General features: G+C 39.7%; 1 protein-coding gene across 2 annotated transcripts in view; it reads right to left on the bottom strand.

Moving 5' to 3' along the window:
- The window catches only part of ULK4 (unc-51 like kinase 4), a 1,043,381-nt gene that overhangs the window by 256,345 nt on the left and 763,284 nt on the right, over positions 1-23,752 (bottom strand). For both annotated transcript variants that reach the window (XM_077269069.1, XM_077269068.1), the window contains exon 35: positions 6,084-6,269. In XM_077269069.1, coding sequence (XP_077125184.1) covers positions 6,084-6,269 — 186 coding nt within the window. The remainder of the gene's footprint in view (positions 1-6,083; positions 6,270-23,752) is intronic.

Here is a 23,752-nt window from a genome sequence, read left to right as displayed (position 1 = left end):
TAACACAAGTAAACACAAAATGCAGTTTTTAAACGAACATCTTTTTTATTAAGGGATTCATTTTCTGTGTAAGTGATTGCCCCCACACGCTTTAAAATTATGAATTAACTGATATTTATCACATCTCTGGGAAGCAGAGTTCAAATTCCCTAGCAACTTGCAGGCCTGATTATTGCCACACCTGTTCACAATCAAGAAATCACTTAAATAGGAATTGCCTGACAAGTGAAGTAGACCAAAAGATTCTCAAAAGATAGACATCATGTCGTGATCCAAAGAAATTCTGGAACAAATGAGAAACAAAGTAATTGAGATCTATTAGTCTACAAAAGGTTATAAAGCCATTTCAAAAGTTTTAAGATTCCAGCGAACCACAGTGACAGCCATTATCCACATATGGCGAAAACATGGAACAATGGTGAACCGTCCCATGAGTGGCCGGCCAAACATAATTACCCCAAGAGCGCAGCAACAACTCTTCCAAGAGGTCACAAAAGACCCCACTACAACATCTAAAGAACTGCAGACCTTACTTGCCTCAGTTAAGGTCAGTGTTCGTGACTCCACTATTAGAAAGAGACAGGGCTAAAATGGCCTGCATTGCAGCGTTCCAAGATGAAAACTACTGCTGAGCAAAAACAACATAAAGACTTATCTCAGTTTTGCCAGAAAACATCTTGATGATCTCCAAGACTTTTGGAATAATACTATGTGGACTGACGAGACAAAAATTGACCTTTTTGGAAGGTGTATGTTCCATTACATCTGGCATAGAAGTAACACAGCATTTCAGAAATGGAACATGATACCAACAGTAAAATGGTGGAGGTAGTGTGATGGTCTGGGGCTGTTTTGCTGCTTCAGGACCTGAAAGACTTGCTGTGGTAAATGGGTCTATGAATTCTGTTGTCCACCAAAAGATCCTGAAGAAGAATGTCCGGCCTTCTGTTCGTGACCTCAAGCTGAAGCGCACTTAGGTTATGCAGCAGGACAGTGATCCCAAACACACCAGCAACTCCATCTCTGAAAGGCTTAAGAAAAACAAAATTAAGACTTTGAAGTGGCCTAGTAAAAGTGCTGGCCGTAATCAGATTGAGATGCTGTGACATGACCTTAAAACGCCGGTTCATACTCGGAAACCCACCGACGTGGCTGAATTTCAACAATTCTGCAAAGATGAGTGGGAAAAAAATTCTTCCAGAGCATTGTAAAAGACTTATTGCCAGTTATCACAAACACTTGATTGCACTTGTTGCTGCTAAGGGTGGCCCCAACCAGTTATTAGGTTTAGGGGGCAATCACTTTTTCACACAGGGCCCTGTAGGTTTGGATTTCCTTTTCCCTTAATAATAAAGACCTTCATTTAAAAACTGCATTTTTTGTTTACTTGTGTTACCTTTGTCTAATCTTTAAATTTGTTTGGTGATCTGAAAAACTAAAGTGCGACAACCCTGTAAAAGAATAGGAAATCAGGAAGGGGGCAAAAACATTTTCAAACAACTGTACATTATTTTTTTCATATAAATATAGCAAAGAAACATCAATCACCATTGTCAGCAGGGTGAAATATGTCTATGAAAACAAGGTATAAACATCTCTATTCCAGCAATACACATCAGAGGCAGTGCATTAGAGATAAAAAAAAAAAAAAAAAGATGTTTTGGGGCCTTCTCTTTTATTCCCTTTATATGCAAATTGTCTCTTCAGAGAGGAAGAGGACTAGAACTCTAGTGCCACATATTGGAAGTAGCAATCCTAACAGTCAATGTCGACCCTTTAATGAGCCTTGTCACATGACTTAGGATAATAGCCAAACCAGAATCTCAATTTGCAGACACAGAATTGAGATTCTGGTTTGGCTATTATCCTACGTCATGTGACAAGGTTTGTTAAAGGGTCGACATTGACTGTTAGGATTGCTACTTCCAATAGGTGGCACTAGAGTTCTAGTCCTCTTCCTCTCTGATGAGACAATTTGCATATTTCCCAGAGGAGCATTGCGGCTTTAAGTCTCCTCACCTCGACAAGCTTATCATGTCACTCTCCGCAAGGAGAAACGATACTTCTTGGATCACGGTCAGACGCCTCTCAATCAGCCAAACCAGATCTCCACTTTGCACTGACGAGGGGCAGTACCCTCTGCAAATTGAGATTCTGGTTTGGCTATTATCCTAAGTCATGTGACAAGGCTCGTTAAAGGGTCGACATTGACTGTTAGGATTGCTACCTTCCAATAGGTGGCACTAGAGTTCTAGTCTTCTTCCTCTCTGAAGAGACAATTTGCATATTTCCCAGAGGAGCATTGCGGCTTTAAGTCTCCTCACCTCGACATGCTTATCATGTCACTCTCCGCAAGGAGAAACAATACTTCTTGATTCCCTTTATATGGAAGACAAATGTATACTGTGAATTGAAAAGAAAAGCTGTGCATGGTATTTCATGAACAAGGGGTTCTATTATATGGTATACAAATCATTTAATTGAAAATTGGTGTGTGTGTCACCATTGGGATCCCTACTGCTTGCAAAAATCTCCAGTGTCCTCCAAAGTGAATCAGGGAATTGAATTGGTGCATGTATTCAAGTCTATGGCACTGAAGATACCCAGAGATTGCAGATAGCTGAACTCATTGTGATCACATAAGCCGATGCATGCTGTCGGGCTGCGCTGCCGAAGTAAAGAACCTTTTGCAAGGTATAGATAAAGCAGTTTTTATTACACAAAGCGTTTCGATATTGGACTGGTGTCTTTTTCAAGTGCAAAAACAAACTGAAAGCCCTTTTCAGGCGTATCTTAAACCCCTTTGTCTTAATGTGTGCTGTACAGTTGTTTTTTATACTTGAAAAAAAGTGTTGGAAAGTATTGTGTAATAAAAACAGATTAATCTATACCTTGAAAAAAGATCTTTACTTCAGCAATGCAGAACAACACTCCAACACTGTGCATTGTCCTATCTGGTCAATTACGGTATCCTGGAGGACTTCATCCTCCAGGCCATGGGACAGCAGCATCTGATATTGCACTTTTACAGAAGTTGTGCCTATATAACTCCCTTAGGTATGCACATCTCTTGATCTCCATTGTCTTCTCAATAGTCTATCACCGTCTGGTCTTGTGGGCTCTGTGCCTGTTCTTGCTCTACATCAGTGTGATAGATTTGAATGTTGCAGCAGGGGGCATGTGTGATCTACCGCTGCATTCTATTCTTCCTGGGCATGTTTTAGCAGCCTGGTAAAAAAGAAGGACCCAAGTCATGATTGGTGGTGTTCCCAGCATTGGGACCCACACTGATCTAATTTAAAGAGCTATTCAAGAATAAACCTATCCCTTGTATAAGTGATACATTGTTTAGGATTAATTTACACTAGACTGGATAAATTATTTCACCCTTGCAACTACCAAAAGTACAAAAAAAAAAAAAAAAAAAAAAAAAATTGGGGGCCCCTCAATGATGCCAGTATGTCTGCATAGGGTATATGGCCTGGCAATATTCAATTGAAACAACCACCTTATTTAATAAAACTTTATTGTTTTTTAATATAGCAATACATATTGGATTATTTCCCCTGCATTATTTATGAGGAGCTTGGAAACCATTTACTGCAAAATATCTGAATTCAGAAAAAAACGAGTATTATAAAGCTAGGCTCATTGTAGTCTAGTCATTTGGTAGAACAGCACAGGCAAGCTACGAATGTACAAATATTACCGTAGGGAAGCCGAATAAACAGATAATTGTGAGAATAACATCAGGACATAACCTTTATCTGCAATGAAATAACCTGTTTAAATATATTTCACACTGCATCCCATAAAAAAGGAGTTTTGCTTTGCATATGCTTATTTGGTCTTCTGGAAGGAAGGCGGTGCTTGCAATGTTATGGAGTTTCTTTGTGGAACATTACCTTCCTACATTCTAGCCATATATTACAACACGTCTTCGACCATCAGTGTACAATTGCATTGCTTGATGATGTGATTGTATAGGGTAATGCCTTTATAAAGGGTTTTTTCTGTATAATCAGCAGTTATGAATTTTCACCACTAATGGAAATGGAGATTCCCAGTATGGGACATGTAACATAAAATACTAATGATAATAATGGGGGTTATGTGCTTTCAGCAAGCACGGAGAGAGTTACACTGCAACTTGTGTCTGACAGTGAATCTGCCATGTTCTCATAAAACCACAAACCACGAGCTGTAGGACTGAACATTATTATCGCACTGATTACATTTGGTATAAACTTATGATGTAGTTTACTGGACACATTACAATGTAATGGCTTCTTTTAACACCATTATAAAAATGTAGTATATGGATGTCTTGCTACTGTTGTTCCCCAAACTCCAAGCCAGCCTACAATCTTTCTTCTTTCATTCGCCTGTCTGCTGTGAGATTTAGTCCAGCTATGCGGTACACGAAAATACCTACATGCACAGCATTTTAAGATACCCTCTACTTGTTCCCTTATCACGTGAACATTCCAAAAAAAGGCAATAAAATAATTAATTGATATAAAAGGACTAGGAGCTTGTACCGATCTAAAAGCAACAGAAAAGACAATTTGGGGCTGATGAAGCGGTACAGCGCCTGACATGCGGGAAGATGAAGAGGCAGACTTAGTAATATCTACATCTTCATCAGGTCACATTACTAATCACAAATCATGTGACATATCTGGTTTGTGGTATCGTGTTCACTATTTGTGTTTCATTCATTTATAAAATAGGACAAATATTCTGTACTGCGAAGAGAATAATCTGGACATCGAGGAATGATACAGAATAGAACAACAACGACAACAGAAAAGAGCAATAACCTTCTTCTCACTTAAAGGGGTTGTCCAGATTTGTGATCAAATTCTGTAGTCACCCTAGATGTCTGTAGACTTTTGAACCCACACAACGTGCACACTACACACTGTCAGGAGTCTCCGGTGCCAGAGGCAAGAGTGGGTGGTCATATGACCAATTTAAATATATGTGGCCAAGTGCTAACTAGATGTTCTCAGCCTCAGTTCACTTGTATTGAGCCAGTTGCAATGACACATGGTTAGTTGGAATATGGCCAGAAGTGCACAAATAACAAACTAGCAGTCATATGACTGTCCACTCTCACACTGACACCAGAAGATCCTGAAAGCTTGCAATCTGCGTGCTGTGAGATTATGAAATCTGAAGCCATACAGAGTGACTACAGACTTTCATCCCAGACATGGACAACCCCTTTAAATATTCAAGTCCATTGCAACCTGCCTCTTTAATTCACTTTAATAAACTTAGGTGGAAAGCAATGAAGCTGGAGTGGCATGGGAGGTTGCATGACCTGCTAATCACTTTCTGGCTACATTTCTACAAAGCCCAAGCTGTTGTGTATGGGCATTGGTAACCATATAAATGAATTTTGCTTGCTCTGTGCTGCCTAAAATCAGATAGCACATGAGCTGGAGGCTTTCTGTGCCTTTGTCAGGACCACCAGGATCTTGAGTGATGTAGATGTAGCAGTGCATCTTGAGCACTAAGGATGTAAAGACTAGATGTCAACCACCGTTTTCATTGCACTCAAGATGGTGGCGGTCACATTGGTAGTCGTGTGAGCACTTCCCTGACTCTGTGCCTTTATGCACAAGCACAGAAAGCTTTCAGTTGATATTCAGGTATCAGCATTCTGATGCCAGTATCATTGCATGTGTACAATGCTTTCAGCGAGTGCTCAAAAATACTTGTTGCATTATCTCATCCCGAATGCATAAAACTGTATTCTAAGTAAAAGTTCACATTTGTTTTATAATTTGACTACATAATAATGAAAGCAATATCTTAATCCCTAGAATTTTTAAGTATAAAAAATAGAATTTTAATTGCACAAAGACACCTAGAAATATTCTTTAGTGATTTTGATAATACTTTTGCATCCATACCATAGTGATCATAAAAATAATGTGCCATAACTATGATGTATTGTTAAGGACTATTATTGTTAGACGATTTATCATAGGCGGCCATACCTGCTAGTCGTGTTCATAATGGTTAACCTAAAATGGCGCAAAATTAATAACAGCACAAGTCTGTTGACTTACCAGCCGCTTAATTACTCTCAGCAGCAGTTTTTGCTGCTTTGGTTCGCTCTTGGTCATCAAAACTTGAGCAAAACTTTCCATGTTATCTGGGGTCATACTGTCCTGGTTGTCTCCACCATAGAGCTGGACCATCAGTGATAGGCATTGCGATGAATTTTCATAGATTTCTGGATCTTCTGATGGCAGCTAAAAAGAAAAGCTCTAGCGTTATTCTCTGCAGGTAAAATTTGTTCTACATTTTCTCTTTTTAGTTTAGTACTGTAGGAAGACTTTTCTTTATCTATTAAAGAGGCTCACATGTGAGTTTTTGGTGACCATTGACAATATCTAAGTCAAAAATTAGGCTATGAGAAATTTTTGCAAAATATGTGGTGTTTATGAGGTCTACTGGGGAAGCAGTGGAAGAGTGAAGTGTCAATGAAATACATGTTGGGGCTGATTCATTAAGACTGGGGTTGCACAATGCCCTGTTCTGCCCCCGCTCTTCCATAGCTCTATCCATTTTGGCTGAGATGGCCAAATCTGTTGTGGAAATGCCAAAAGTCCCAACATTTTTGCTCAACTTTGTCAATATCTTTGGGTTTGTGTTGTGAACTGTGTTTCTGGGCTCCCTCTGGTGGTCACTAACGGTATTGTGTTAGGTATGTCTTGTTGCAGGCCTGAGCTCCAGCTGTGTTGTTAAGCAGCGGGTGTTTCCTATTTGAGTCTCCTCTGGACTCCGTCTCTTGCCTGGCATCATTGTATCCAGACCTATTTGGTCTCCTCCGGATTCCTTTCAGTCTGCCTCATGCAAGAAAAGCTAAGTCTGTTTTGTACAATTTGGATCGTTTGCATTATTCAGTGTTTTTGTCCAGCTTGCTTTACATTTGATTTTTGACTCGCTGGAAGCTCTAGGGGGCTGATATTCTCCCTCCACACCGTCAGTCGGTGTGGGGGTTCTTGAATGTTCAGCGTGGATGTTTTGTAGGGTTTTCTGCTAACCGCATAGTCCACTATCTATTTTCTGCTATCTAGACTATTGGGCCTCACTTTGCTGAATCTAGTTCATCTCTACGTTTGTGTTTTCCTCTTGCCTCACCGTTATTATTTGTTGGGGGCTTTCTATATCTTTGGGGTTCAATTTCTCTGGAGGCAAGCAATGTCTTATTTTTTCCCTCTAGGGGTAGTCAGTTCTCCGGCTGGCTCGAGACGTCTAGAACCAACGTAGGCACGTTCACCGGCTACTTTTAGTTGTTTGTGTCAGGATCAGGTATGCGGTTAGCCCAGTTTCCACCTCCCTAGAGCAGTATTTATATTTTTGCTATCTTGCCGGAATATCAGAGATCCTCTGCCATTGGGATCATAACAGGTTTGCCAGATATTAGTCTAATGGGGCCTGAACGCTGAGTTTGCAAAAATCTGAATTCTCACACCAGTCTCATTTATTTGCAGCTCAGTCAGCTCATGTACAATATGGATGGGTGCATAAGTTATTTGCTGTTGACACTAGCAATGTCTCACCTACAAAACAGAGGAGAATAATGTATGCTGCAATTTTGCCATGTGGTACACATCAATATAACTTATTTGTAGCGGTGAGCAAAATGACTTGGAAGATCCTGGTTCGTTGGCCACATCGGTAGTCGGTGACCAAAAACACCATAACTGTGAGAATCTTTGATTACCTGACGGCATCTTGGATGCTTATTCTAATTAGACCTACTTATCACAAAAGGTGACGGGGATGCCAGCAGGGTAGTAAAAGATTAGAAGGCTCTGATCCGTTGGCCAAAGACTAATGACATGGCAGCTGGGACAGGGTCCTACAAATCTTTTTGCTCAAATGCTTATTTGGTCAGTGTACAGTCCATTGTGCACATAGACAACACACTTACCTTTAAATAAGATTTTCTAAACTGCACCATATGTAATAGAAATACTGTGTGGACTGAAAAGTTTTTCTAACCCAGATATTATTACAAATAGCCATAGGCTTTATATCCGTCTTTGCTAATTGGCACATTTTCATGTCTCATGAATTTAACTTTGGTTTCATCAATTTAATGTAAGCATAATGCATGTAAAGAGCTGTGGAATATGTTGACGCTATATAAGCAAAGCATAATAATATATAATAATATATAACAGAAAAATAAAATGCATATTCTTTTAATTTTGTTTTTAACTAGGTATTTTCTATTTTTAATAAGACCCCTGGGATGAACATAATAGTATATGCATACTTTCATATACAAAACATAATTTTTCTTCTTTTTTTGTACAATAACCTGAATCAAATATTATATAATTTTCTAAACAGAAAATTATATATCCCCGCAGATTTATGTGACCCACTCATATTTAAAATACATAAAGTAGAAAACCAAAGGTGGGTAGGTAAGGAATGAAAAACAAATCCCCCCAAATTCTTTAAATACGGTGTATAAATACAAAACAAAACGACATCTTCACAAGTGGCTCTTCTAAATAATGGCCATGGGGAGTTGGTCACTCAGGATCAAAAGAAGGCAGAATTACTAAGTGGGTTCTTTTTTTTAAGAATATTTTTATTAACTTTTTTGGATTTGAAAAACACAAAAGTATATCAACAAAAGATACAGAATAATAAATGATTGATTTTGTTAAAGAGAAACCATTCTACATACAGTGGGGGAAATAAGTATTTGACCCCTTGCTGATTTTGTAAGTTTGTCCACTGACAAAGACATGAACAGTCTATAATTATAAGGGTAGGTTAATTTTAACATTGAGAGAAAGAATATGAAAAATAAAAATCAGAAAATCACATTGTATAAATTATATACATTTATTTGCATTTTGCAGTGAGAAATAAGTATTTGATCCCCTACCAACCATTAAGAGTGCTGGCTCCTACAGACCAGTTAGATGCTCTAATCATCTTGTTATCTGCATTAAAGGCAGCTGTCTTACATAGTCACCTTTATAAAAGACTACTGTCCACAGACTCAATTAATCAGTCAGACTCTAACCTCTACAACATGGGCAAGACCAAATCGCTTTCTAAGGATGTCAGGGACAAGATCATAGACCTGCACAAAGCTGGAATAGGCTACAAAATCATAAGGCTATGTGCATACATTGCGGATTGGTGTGCGGATTTTTCCGCGCAAATTTTGTAAAATCCGCAGGTAAACTGCACTGCAGATTTGCCATGGATTTACCGGGTTTTTTGTGCGGATTCTACCTGCGGTTTTACACCTGCAGATTCCTATTGAGGAGCAGGTGTAAACCGCTGCAGAATCCGAACAAAGAATTGACATGCTGCGGAAAAAACAATGCTGCGTTTCCACGCGTTTTTTTCCGCAGTATGTGCTTTCCATACGTTTACATGGTACTGTACAACGCATGGAAAACAGCTGCAGATCTGCAGTGTCAAATCCGCTGCAGATCCGCAGCAAAATCCGCAATGTGTGCACATAGCCTAAGTAATACGCTGGGTGAGAAGGAGACAACTGTTGGTGCAATAGTAAAAAAAAAATGGAAGAAATACAAAATGCCTGTCAATCAACATCGATCTTGTGCACCATGCAAAATCTCATCTCGTGAGGTATCCTTGATCATGAGGAAGGTGAAATATCAGCCCAAACCTACACGGGGGAGCTTGTTAATGATCTCAAGGCGGCTGAGACCACAGTCACCAAGAAAACCATTGGTAACACATTACACTGTAAAGGTTTAAAATCCTGCAGTGCCCGCAAGGTCCCCCTCCTCAAGAAGGCACATGTGCAGGCCTGTCTGAAGTTTGCCAATGAACACATGGATGATTCACTGAGTGATTGGGAGAAGGTGCTGTGGTCAGATGAGACAAAAATTGTGGTCTTTGACATTAACTGAGACAGGCTACCAGGGTTGTTGAGCAGAGATGGAAAAGATCCCACTCCAATGAACACTTCATCGCATTCAAACAGTCCCTCACTACTTTCAAGGCCACTCTTGCTGCAGCAAAACAAACCTACTTTTCATCTCTCATATCCTCCTTGTCTCACAACCCTACACAGTTATTCAACACTTTCAATTCTCTCCTCCATCCCCCAGCACCCCCTCCCTCTCCACTCATCTCGGCGGAAGACTTTGCCTCATTTTTCAAGCAAAAGATTGATAAAATCAGAGACAGTTTTGGTTGACAACACCCAGAGCCCTTCCTCCTAACTGCCCAACCCTCCTCCTCCAAAACAAACTTCTCCACCAATGCAGAAGATCGACTCTCCACTCTACTCTCAAGACCACATCTGTGCCCTTGACCAGATCCCATCCCACTTCATCCCAAATCTCACCACGGTCTTCATTCCGACCCTAACTCATCTCTTCAACCTATTACTATCAACTGGTGTTTTCCTCTCAAGCTTTAAACATGCCTCAATCACACTTATCCTCAAAAAGCCCTCTCTTGACTCATCCTCTGCATCGAGCTATCGCCCCATATCACTTCTCCCCTATGCCTCAAAACTACTGGAACAACACATCCATCTTGAACTGCCCTCCCACCTCTCTTCCAGCTCCCTCTTCGACCGCTTTCAATCTGGCTTCTGGCCACATCACTCCACTGAAACTGCCTTATCTAAAGTCACCAATGACCTATTAACTGCCACAGCCAAGGGCACTGCTCTGTCCTCCTCCTCCTAGACCTGTCCTCTGCCTTTGACACAGTGGACCATTCCTTACTATTACAGACCCTCTCATCTCTTGGCATCACTGACTTGGCCCTATCTTGGATTTCGTAATACCCAATAGACCGAACATTCAGCGTCTCCCACTCGCACACCACATCCTCACCTCGCCCCCTATTAGTCTGAGTCCCACAAGGTTCAGTCCTAGGGCCCCTGCTCTTCTCCATCTATACCTTTGGCCTTGGACAGCTCATAGAGTCCCATGGTTATCAGCATCATCTCTATGCCGACAACACACAGATCTACATCTCTGGACCATATATCATCACCCTACTAACCAGAATTCCACAATGTCTGTCTGCTATTTCATCCTTCTTCTCTGCTAGATTTCTAAAACTTAATATGAACAAAACAAATTTCATCATCTTTCCACCATCTCACTTCACTCCCCCAACAGACCTATCCATTAAAGTAAATGACTGCCCACTCTCCCCAGTCCCACAAACTCGCTCCCTCGCCGTAATCCTTGACACTGATCTCTCCTTCAAACCACATATCCAAGCCCTATCCACTTCCTGCCGACTCCAACTCAAAAATATTGAATCTGCAAAAACCCTAGTCCATGCCCTCATCATCTCCTGCCTTGGCTACTGCAACCTCCTGCTCTGTGGCCTCCCCTCTAACACTCTCGCACCCCTCCAATCTATTCTAAACTCTGCTACCCGACTAATCCACCTGTCCCCCCGCTATTCTCCAGCCTCTCCCCTCTGTCAATCCCTGCACTGGCTCCCCATTACCCAACGACTCCAGTTCAAAAACCTAACCATGACATACAAAGCCATCCACAACCTGTCTCCTTCATACATCTGTGACCTCATCTCCCAGTACTTACCTGCACGCAACCGCAGATCCTTACAATAAGTTCCTTCTCTACTCTCCTCTTATCTCCTCTGCACACAATCGCATACAAGATTTCTCCCACGCGTCCCCCATACTCTGGAACTCTCTACCCCAACACATCAGACTCTCGCCTACCATGGAAACCTTCAAAAAGAACCTGTAGACCTACCTCTTCTGAAAAGACTACAACCTGCAGTAACCACTGATGGACCTAACCACTGCACGACCAGCTCTACCCTTGCCTACTGTATTCTCACCCATCCCTTGTAGATTGTGAGCCCTCGCGTGCAGAGTCCTTTATCCTTATGTACCAGTCATGACTTGTATTGATTAAGATTAGTATACTGGTCTTTTATTATGCATACCCTCCTCACATGTAAAGCACTATGGAATAAATGGTGCTATAATAAATAATAATAATAATTAACTCAACTTGCCGTGTTTGGATGAAGAGAAATGCTGCCTATGACCCAAAGAACACCATCTCCACTGTCAAGTATGGAGGTGGAAACATAATGTTTTGGGGGTGTTTCTCTGCTAAGGGCACAAGACAACTTCACTGCATTAATGGGAGAATAGATGGAGCTATGTACCGTAAAATCCTGAGTGACAACCTCCTTCCCTCAGCCAGGATATTAAAAATGGGTTGTGGCTGGGTCTTCTAGCAAGACAATGATCCAAAACATACAGACAAGGCAACAAAGGAATGGCTAAAAAAGAAGCACATTAAGGTCATGGAGTGGTTTAGCCAGTTTTCAGACCTTAATCCCATAAAAAAAACTTATGGAGGGAGTGGAGGCTCACAGTTGCCAAGAGACAGCCTCAAAATCTTAAAGATTTAGAGATGATCTGCAAAGACGAGTGGACCAAAATTCCTTCTGACATGTGCACAAAGCTCATAATCAACTACAAAAAATGTCTGACTGCTGTGCTTGCCAACAAGGGTTTTGCCACCAAGTATTAAGTGTTGCTTGCCAGAGGGATCAAATACTTATTTCTCACTGCAAAATGCAAATAAATTTATATAATTAATACAATGTGATTTTCTGGAATTTTTTAATATTCTATCTCTCAATATTAAAATTAACCTACCCTTAAAATTCACGTCTTTGTCAGTGGGCAAAGTTACAAAATCAGCAACGGATCAAATACTTAATTTCCCTCACTGTATAACCTTTATGATATAAGTTATATGTAGCAGAGCCGATCAAGTTATGCCAGCTTCTAGCCTCCCATGGAGGCTATTGAAGCATGGCAAAAGTTAAAAAAAATGTTTTTAAAAATATGAAAAAAATTATAAAACTTCAAATCACCCCCCTTTCGCGCGATTCAAAATAAATAAATAAAATAAATAAAAAAAAAAAATCAAACCCACACATATTTGGTATCGCCGTGTTCAGAATCGCCCGATCTATGAATAAAAAAAAGAATTAGCCTGATTGCTAAATGGCGTAGCGAGAAAGAATTTCAAAACGCCGGAATTACATTTTTTTGTCGCAGCGACATTGCATTAAAATGCAATAATGGGCGATCAAAAGAACGTATTTGCACCAAAATTGTACCACTAAAAACGTCAGCTCGTCAACCTAGTGATCCTGTTTGACTGACACTCAGGATCAGACGGCCTCTTTCGGGATGACTGGATTATGTATTACTGATGTACCTAAACCCCATTCTCTTTAGCCTTTCTCATCACTTAGTTGAACTCCATGGACAAGTGACTTTTTTCAAAAGTACTATGTAATTATGTTTTTATTATCCTGGACAATCCCTTTAATAGATACTATTATCTCATTTCCACTGTATATATCATTGGGATAAACCCAGTACAAAGAAAGCAAATTCTTCAATCCAGTACAGGTGAAATGTTGTAAACCTATTAATAAATGTATGAAAGGAACAGTGTTATACAGCTTTGAGTCACACTTGGGGGCTGCATGCATAAAATGAGGAAATATATTGTATTGTATGATATCTGCAGAATCATACTACATATACCTAAGAGAGTAAAGCAAGAAACTCTGTGGCGGCACACTACTGTATGACTGATGGCTGCACTTTCTAGAGCAGTCAATTTGTCATCTCTCACAAGCTATAATTCCACGTTGAAGAAACACGAGAAAAAAATAGAAAACTACAATCTATTTTCAGAATGACTGCATCAAGCAGCTACTCAAAGCAACATGAAATAGCTTTTCTTTTCTGCGGATGTGAAAGCTAGGCTTTCACCCCACAAATCATAGCACATAAGTAAATTGCATTGATTTACTTCCTCCACAAGGAACCTTTCTCTCAGAGGTATTCACTTAGGTAGCAACAACCTTGAAATACCAATCAGAAGATGCTAATAAAAAACAGATTTATGAGGTGTTTAAGGCGAACACACAAATTATAGAGCACTGCAGCACAATATACTTGGGACATACAAAGCTAAGTAATTCAGGAAATTGACCGCAAGACAACAGTATGAAAAAGGCAGTTGTAAATATTTAGTTAAAAAATGGTTGTCTAGAGGAAAAGATATTAACTGGATTGCCTGAAATAATAACCCTTTACTTGGCAAAACTACTAATACTGATGAGATTTATTACAGAGAGTACTGTATTGTTTAAGGAGGACCAAGTCAAAAGTGGAACATTTTTGGTCCTATTCCGTTTTCAATGCTTCACAGAGTTTGCAGTTTTTCAGTTTTTAAGTCCAAAGTTTTGGGCCTTTTTACTTAACACTAATTTTTATGTTTTTTACAAAACACCGTGTCTCACGGGTTCTCTGGGGTTGTGTCTTTAAGCTGCTCTGCATTATTTTCCTGTGAGCTCCGAAACAAAGAATGAAATAAGAGCAAAAACAAGTCACTTTTGTACTGATGACCGATCCGCTGTAACTAAGGCCTAATGCAGATCAGGTATGGAACAGAGATGAGCGGAGATTGTGAAATTTAAATTCACCAACTTTGCAGATTTTTCCACAAAAAAATTAATTTGCGTCAAATAAATTTGTGCGAGACGCATTATTAAAATGCCTCCAATTGCATGGAAAATATGTGTAGGGCACGAGTTCCCCTTGGGGGTCAAATGAACACATTTTGAGCTCTGTAATGCAAACACACCCATTTTAATCTATATATAACTTCAACCTATCTGACTAGGGACAAATGAATTGTTACCAGAGGTGGCCAACTGCATAAATAACGACACACTGCAGTATCAGACTTTTTTGGCTACTTAAATTGTATAAACCGGGGAAGATACAGGCATCACTGTTGTTTATAAGGAGGTGGTGCAAACGGAAGAAGCCGTGGCATTCTCACACAGCTGGGGGCAACAATTATCTGTGTTCCGGGAGAATAAAGAGGTTTGCGCTTTGCGGAATGAAGAACAGATAGCTTGTACTTAAGCCTTCCAAAAATTCTCTCTATAATTAGGAAGACAAAACAGATGTACTATACTATACTGAATGTAGAGAAGTAATGAACTCTCAACAAACTTATCTCTACAATGATTAGGGAATTATAAAGGCTTTTTACCAAGTTTTCAAAAAATTATTCCTATTTTTCTGGATACAAAGCAAGAGTATTGTTTTAATATGAAGAAGTAATGGTTTGTTGCCACAAAGTCTTTTAAAAAATTAGCACTATTTTTAGAGCTTTTTCTTGTGGGTAAAAAAACATTAGAGTATGTTTCCCAGCATCAGTAGCACTATCCAGCACTATAAAATACAATGTGCAGCCAGTAGATTAGTGACTAGAGTGACTGTGAAGTGGCTGCAGCAGCACGGTAGAGAGCTAGGACACGGTAGGCAAAAAGATGCTTAGAAATTTTACTGCCAGCAACAGAAGTCCAAGCAGCAAAAGTACACATTAGTACTATGAAACACAGTGGGCAGCCACAAGGTATATGGTTGGCGCATCTGTAGAGGGGCTGGGGAAAGAGCAGAACAGTAGAGCGTTAAGATGGGAAGGCAACGAGATGCTTTGCAGGTCATTAATTGCAGTCCCAACAGCAACAGTAGCATGGTATCACCCCCATTTTCAATTAGGTACATCAGCACTGAAGTAATACACCACAATGACATTAGGCCTTTTTTCTATCCCTATCCTGTGAGCTCTGAGTGCTCCCATCACTATGCAGTGCAGGTATATGTTTTATACTGCCTGTGATGGCCCCAACCCCCCCCCCCCCCCCCCCCCCCCCCGGCTGGACTACACCATAGGATCAAGTTGCTGCAGGGCGTCATGTGGAAGCAAATCCCGCCACGCCTGACACTATTAGCCCATACACAGAGTGTGAAATGGTGTAGGGATCTTTTTTTTGTGGATCCTGATGAATCAAATCACAGATTATTTGGATTCAGGAAAATCAACTTGAATGAAATCCTCTACGGATTGACCCCTTATCTCTGGTTTACACTTCAGCAATTAAATTATTTTAGTTTTTGTTATTTTTATTTTCTCCCTCAAAATGATTATAGTTCTCAATGGATTTGTACAGATTATAAGTGACATTAAAAGATGGAAAAAGTTCTGAAATGATTCTTCTTGGAATTATTATTTTTTTTTTACAAAAACCTAGCATTTTAACAGGCATGTGCAGACTTATTAAATCCACTGTTTATAAACAGTCTTCAATAAAACATAACTTTTAATCCTAAATATAGAAGACAAACTAACCTCAGAGTAAATTAATTCAAATATTAAAATCGAAGAACTGAAATAAATTAACTTTTTCATGATATTCTAATTTTGTGAGAAGCACCTGTATATTCATATATACTCTATATCAGCCATATTTTTAAATCTTATATTGCGCATTTTAATTTTCTAGGCCCAATCGTGGCAAAACTTCCATTTTACATGACCCAGCACAAGGTTCAGTACAGTTGCACTGGAAATAACACAGTCAATTATCAGTTGTGAGAAATGAAACTGTCACATTGAGGGTAAAAGCAATGAGAAGTGTTAATTTAGTATGTGAACATTCATAATGCATGTGTTCTTATAATTACTCCCATAGAAAGTTCTATATCCACATGCAGCAGCTTTCAGAAATGTCTATTCGTAAACTAGTGGAGAACTTGTGAACACATCTCTTACGTTTCAGGACAATTTTTCTTCTTCCTCAGTACCAAAATGGATTGTTTGAGGTTAATAGTAGATGTAGGCATTACATCATTTTCTATTCTCCCTCAGTGCTAACATTTCTACGGTTTAATGAATAGAAAATGAATATATTTAGGGTATAATGAGCTCATCTGCATTTCATTAATACTAACTGCAGATACAATAAAGGCCACCATTTTTCATGAGTTAATGCAATAAAAGAAATTACCAGAATTTCTTCACTGTGTAATGTATTGTGACTGGTGTCAGATATCTCAAATTAAACAGGAACTTTGCATTTGTTCTTGCTTTTTTGTTTGATGATGCATTATAGAGCATGCATGTAGCGATTCCTAGTAATGAGATCAGATCTGGATAATTCCCAGCAGTAAAGTAGATTAAAGGGGTTTTCCAACAATCACTATGTGGTCTTATAATAATATACACAGATAAGTATTAAATTATGCCAATATAAGCTATTTTTCAATCTACCCCATTTTATGCATATTGTCCTCATAAGAATGATTCTCCAGGATCTATTAACCCTTCAGTTGCCATTGCAATATTTCTGTAGTTTCAGGGGCCCTGGTCAGTTCTGCATAGTGCAGTCTCCTTCAGCTGGCATCCTGCCAGGATGGCTGTGCTGTGTCTCATAGAGAGCTTCTACAATGAGTAAGAACGTCACAGAAGGGTGATGAACACGTCATTACACTGGAAGCTCAGAGAACATACCAGGAAGCAGCAGTGTGCCTGTGTGCTGGAAAAAAGTTGTGGGATGTCATTGATGATGCTGATAGGCTATATACAAGTGACAGAAAGGAGAGGTATACTCTAACACGACCTGTATATACAGAGGACAGAAAGAAGAGATATACTGCTGGATGGGCTGTATACAGAGGGTTAAAAGGAAAAAGAAAGATATAGTGTAGGAGAGGGCTGTTCACAAGTGTTGAGATTATGCAGTTGTTGCCAACAAATCAGTGAGGTGAAACTGCTAATGTTGCTCTATTAATGCATATTACAAAAAAAAAATATCTTCTGCCATATGCATCGATAGAGCAGAATTTGAATTTTCATATCACTGATCTGTCAATAGCAGGCAACAAACAACTCTGAACTGCAGTTATGAAGGAGTGCAGGAGAGTTGAGCTCTGCTAGAACAAGCCAACAATGTAAAACCACACTGCAGATATACTGATGTAGATGACAAACTTGTTTAGGCAAGGTACTGCACAGGAAAAGAGAGAACAGAAATATAACATGAATTTTACACTAATATTAGCTTGATAACTCAGTTAGGGCTACGCAGAAGCACACAGGAGATGAGGAGGAGTCTGTAGCGATGAAGGCAAGCAAGTGCTGTTGGGAAATGTAGTTTTAGAATATGCGGACCAGAGTGCCCATTCTCTATGTGGAGCTGGATGTACTTAGGGGCATATAGAGATGGAAAAAAAATACAAAGGTACAAGAAAATAATTTTATGATGGGCTTGGTTTGTATATTAACAATAAGAATGCACTTATTGTGCTTTGTCAAAAATAATCTGATTGTGAGAATGTTTATGTGTCTGTTTTTAAGGCATCCATACGCAATAGACTAACATCACCTGACCCTAGCGGTTGGCCAACAGTCTAATGTGTTTGTGCCCTTTGTGGGGCTCTTCCACGACTGATGATGTCTTTGCTGAAAAAGATCCAACAGGTCAGATTTCCAAGGCTGATCTATTTGTTCTCTGGAAGAAAAGCAGAGGGGTCTGGCAGTGGCCCTCTCATAGAGAACACAAGAGTGCTCAGCTGAGCCAAGTGCTCCTGTTTATGGAGGAGTTAGGGGAGATGGCTGATCGTTCTACTGATATCCATGTATGTGTATTGGGGGTTTACAGAAATGGGTGCAGGTGTCTGGTTCTTAGCAGGTTTGTGATAGAAAATAGCTTATGAACAAACTCTAGTTATAGCTCTTCCTTCTGATTTAATAATGTTACCACTTTAAATTACGCCTCCAAATGAATCATATTCACCTGATGAAAACTAACAATTTTAAACTTACTATTAATTTAAAGTGAATCTTCATATTTTTGTATCATATCAAGTTTTGTCAAGTAAATTAAGTGCTTATTATTTTGCAGTATATATTTAAGGAGGTCTAATCAAAATTATTACATAATCCATCCTAATTATCTATAACCCCAATTACAATAAAAGATCAGCTGCTGTGCAAAATATAGAGAAAACAAGTAAATCTCCTATATCCACATTTCATTCATAACAGAACACAGATCAGAACTTGAAAGTTAAACATTTTTCCATTTCATTTAAAAAAATTAACTAATTTAGAAATTGAGGCCAGCAACAAATTTAATGAAAAAAGGTAGGGATAAAGCCTTGTGCACCAATGCGTAGTAGAATAGCCTTTTCTTTTTAAAACAGTGTGTAAACATCCTGGAAGTGAGATTAATTCCTGGAGTTTTGGGAGAGGAATGTTGTCCAGTTCTTAACTAATGTAGGATTCCAGATATTAAAGGGAACCTGTCACCCGCCCCGCAATGTGAATAAATCATAAGTCACTGCGGGGCTGGGAATCACAAGCAGGGCGGCCGCGCCGGCGCAGTCAGCTGGACTGCATATGAGGAAAGACGGGCAGCGCTCACTGCGCCTGCACCAGGAAGGGGAAAAGAGCGCAGGCGCTATTTTCAAAACAGCGGTGAGGAAGCGGCGCCCGGCGCCAAGAAGATGTGAGTGACAGCTGTGTGGCGTCTGCTGCAGGGGGGAAACGCCGGCCTCCTTGATGAAGACAAGGTATTTCTGACAAATTAAAAAACGGATTATTTCTCTAGTTACAGCACCCAGAACTAAAAGAGCCACCTTGTCAGAATGCAGCATTACTGCTGCACAAGGTGGCTCTTTTAGTTTGAAACGACTGGGGGGGGGGGGGTGACAGGTTCCCTTTAAACAGTTCTGGGTCTTCTGTGGCAGGTTTTTCATTTTCTGATGCGCTAAGTGTTTTCTACTGGTGAAAGGTCTGGACTGCAGGTGGCCAGTTCTTCAGCCAAACTCTTCTTTTGCGCAGCCATCCTGTTGTGCTGGATGTAGTATGTAATTTAGTTTTGCCGAAATATGCAAGGTCTTACTTGAAATAGACGTTGTCTGGATGGAGCATATTTTGTTCAAAATCCTCTATATAATGCTCAGCATTAGGCCGGCGTCACACTAGCGACTTATACGGATGTATGAGAGCAGAAAATACGTCCAGAAAATACGCATTGCACACAGCCCAATGATTCTCTATGGGGCAGCTCCTATCTGCCGTATATTACACATCCGTAATATACGGTATGTTACGGGCGTAGAAAATCGCAGCATGCTGCGTTTGTCAGCGTATTGCACAAAAAATACGCCAATGAAAGTCTATGGGGCGAGAAAATTACGGATTACACACGAACCATGCGTGTGACTTGCGAGAAATATGCACCGGTGTTCTATAGAAAAGCCGGTAATTCAGTGCAGTGTACAGTAAAATCACACTGACAGAATAGAAGAGAATAGGTAGAATAAATGTGTACATATAGAATGTGTGTATATATGTCAGCGAGACACACACATACAGTTAGGTCCATATATATTTGGACAGAGACAACATTTTTCTAATTTTGGTTATAGACATTACCACAATGGATTTTAAACAAAACAATTCAGATGCAGTTGAAGTTCAGACTTTCAGCTTTCATTTCAGGGTATCCACAATAAAATTGGATGAAGGGTTTAGGAGTTTCAGCTCCTTAACATGTGCGACCCTGTTTTTAAAGGGACCAAAAGTAATTGGACAATTGACTCCAAGGCTATTTCATGAACAGGTGTGGGCAATCCCTTCGTTATGTCATTCTCAATTAAGCAGATAAAAGGCCTCGAGTTGATTTGAGATGTGGTGCTTGCATTTGGAAGGTTTTGCTGTGAAGTAAACATGCGGTCAAAGGAGCTCTCCATGCAAGTGAAACAAGCCATCCTTAAGCTGCGAAAACAGAAAAAAACAAGCCGAGAAATTGCTACAATATTAGGAGTGGCAAAATCTACAGTTTGGTACATCCTGAGAAAGAAAGAAAGCACTGGTGAACTCATCAATGCAAAAAGACCTGGGCGCCCACAGAAGACAACAGTGGTGGATGATCGCAGAATAATCTCCATGGTGAAGAGAAACCCCTTCACAACAGCCAACCAAGTGAACAACAGTCTCCAGGAGGTAGGCGTATCAATATCCAAATCTACCATAAAGAGAAGACTGCATGACAGTAAATACAGAGGGTTCACTGCACGGTGCAAGCCACTCATAAGAATCAAGAATAAAAAGTCTAGACTGGACTTTGCTATAAAACATCTAAAAAAGCCAGCACAGTTCTGGAAGAACATTCTTTGGACAGATGAAACCATGATCAACCTCTACCAGAATGATGGAAAGAGAAATGTATGGCGAAGGCGTGGTACAGCTCATGATCCAAAGCATACCACATCATCTGTAAAACACGGTGGAGGCAGTGCGATGGCTTGGGCATGCATGGCTGCCAGTGGCACTGGGTCACTAGTGTTTATTGATGATGTGACACAGGACAGAAGCAGCCGAATGAATTCTGAGGTATTCAGAGCCATACTGTGTGCTCAGATCCAGCCAAATGCAGCCAAACTGATTGGTCGTCGTTTCATCCTACAGATAGACAATGACCCAAAACATGAAGCCAAAGCAACCCAGGAGTTAATTAAATCAAAGAAGTGGAATATTCTTGAATGGCCAAGTCAGTCACCTGATCTCAACCAAATTGAGCATGCATTTCACTTGTTAAAGACTAAACTTCAGACAGAAAGGCCCACAAACAAACAGCAACTGAAAACCACCGCAGTGAAGGCCTGACACAGCATCAAAAAGGAGGAAACACAGCGTCTGGTGATGTCCATGAGTTCAAGACTTCAGGCAGTCATTGCCAGCCAAGGGTTTTCAACCAAGTACTAAAAATAAACATTTTATTTAAAATTATTGAATCTGTCCAATTACTTTTGGTCCTTTTAAAAACAGGGTGGCACATGTTAAGGAGCTGAAACTCTTAAAAACTTCATCTGATTTTAATGTGGATACCCTCAAATGAAAGCTGAAAGTCTGAACTTCAACTGCATCTGAATTGTTTTGTTTAAAATTCATTGTGGTATTGTCTATAACCAAAACTAGAAAAATGTTGTCTCTGTCCAAACATATATGGACCTAACTGTATATATATATATATGTATATATATATATATATATATATATATATATATATATATATATATATATATATATATATATATATATATATATATATATATATATATATTTCCATTTAATTCAGCGCTAGATAGCAGAAAAGCCAGTAATTCAATTGCCGGCTTTTGCTATCTCTTTCACAAACGCGGCAGGATACGAGACATGGTTTACATACAGTAAACCATCTCATATCCCTTCTTTTATTACATATTCCTCTTTACTAATGTAAGAAGTGTCTTTGTGTCAAATTTGGGGGCTCTAGCTATTAAATTAAAGGGTTAAATCCCAGAAAAAATTGGCGTGGGCTCCCGTGCAATTTTCTAAGCCAGAGTGGGAAAGCCAGTGACTGAGGGCAGCTATTAATAGCATAGAGAGGGACCATGGTATTGACTGTTTACCAATTGGATTAATTTATATTTTGTTAGATCAACATTTTTAAATGTGATACCAAGTATGTGTATTTTTTTTTAGTTGCTTTATTCTTAATGGGTCAAAAAGGAGGGTGATTGCACCGATCGTGGGCATTTACCTCCTCTGATGCCTGCGTGCTTCCATCAGGACAACGCGATGCGATAGCGTTGTCATGATGGCCTCCATGGAGACCCCAGCCCCAAGATGGCCACAGGGTCCTTCTGGGTCCAACAGGGGAGGTGGTTTGTGAGCGCCTCCTCAGCAGGCGCTGACAAGCCTCCTTCCTTGCCTGTCAGATGCTGATGTGATACTCTGCAGTGCAGAGTATCAGATCAGCGATCTGACACCATACAGTGATGTCCCAAGATGGGACAATGTAAAAAAGTAAAAAAAAATATTAAAAAGTGTAAAAATATCCCGCAAAAATACAAGCCATGATCCAGCTCCATCAGCAGAAAAAATAAAAAGTTACAGCTCTCAGAATAAAGCGATGCAAAAATAATTATTTTTTCCATAAAATACTTTTCATTGTGTAAAAGCACCAAAACATAAAAAAAATAAATTTGGTTTCGCTATAATCCTACTGACCCTAAGAAAAAAGCTGTCTTACCAATTTTACCACACGCAGAATGGTATTTAAAAAAAAAAAAAAAAAAAAAAAGGAATTCCTGAATTGCTGGTTTTTGTCCATTCTGTCTCACAAAAATCGGAATAGAAAGCAAAAAATGTCATGTGCCCGAAAATGGTACCAATAAAAATTTCAACAAGTCTTAACATGACTCTGTCGGCTGAAATATGAAAAAAATTATAGCTCTCAAAATGTGGTGATACAAAAACTAGTTTTGCAATAAAAAGTGTCTTTTAGTGAGTGACAGCAGCCAAACATAAAAACCCGATATAAATCTGGTATTGCTGCAATTGCACCAACCCAAAGAATAAAGTCGCCTAATCACTTACACCGCACAAGGAACTGAGTAAAAAGTAAATAAAACCAATGCTGTTAATTTTTTCATTCTGCCTCCCAAAGATCACAGTAAGGCTCAGCGCAAATTTAATCTGCACTCTGCACTTACACCGGAGTTTCATGTACACCTTTGAAGTAAAGTATGTGATTCAGACAGAACCTCTGGTGGAATATTCCCTATAATGAGGCAGATGGAGGTACTGTGGACCTGTGATCGGGCAATGTCCGTCTTTTTAGGACTGCATAAAAGGTGCCATTGGCCAGAGTTTTGTGCACTTCTAAAAAGAAGGACACCGCTGAACAAAGACCAGACAAAGTCCAGAGTAACTCTGCTGCCTCATTTTAGTGACTGGATCCATCGGGGGTTTCATCTGTCACATCACTCAGA

Source organism: Ranitomeya variabilis, chromosome 6 (genome assembly GCF_051348905.1).
Source record: "Ranitomeya variabilis isolate aRanVar5 chromosome 6, aRanVar5.hap1, whole genome shotgun sequence".
NCBI lineage: Eukaryota > Metazoa > Chordata > Amphibia > Anura > Dendrobatidae > Ranitomeya > Ranitomeya variabilis.
Note: the sequence above shows the minus strand (reverse complement) of the source record. Positions and strands in the feature narration are given on the sequence as shown.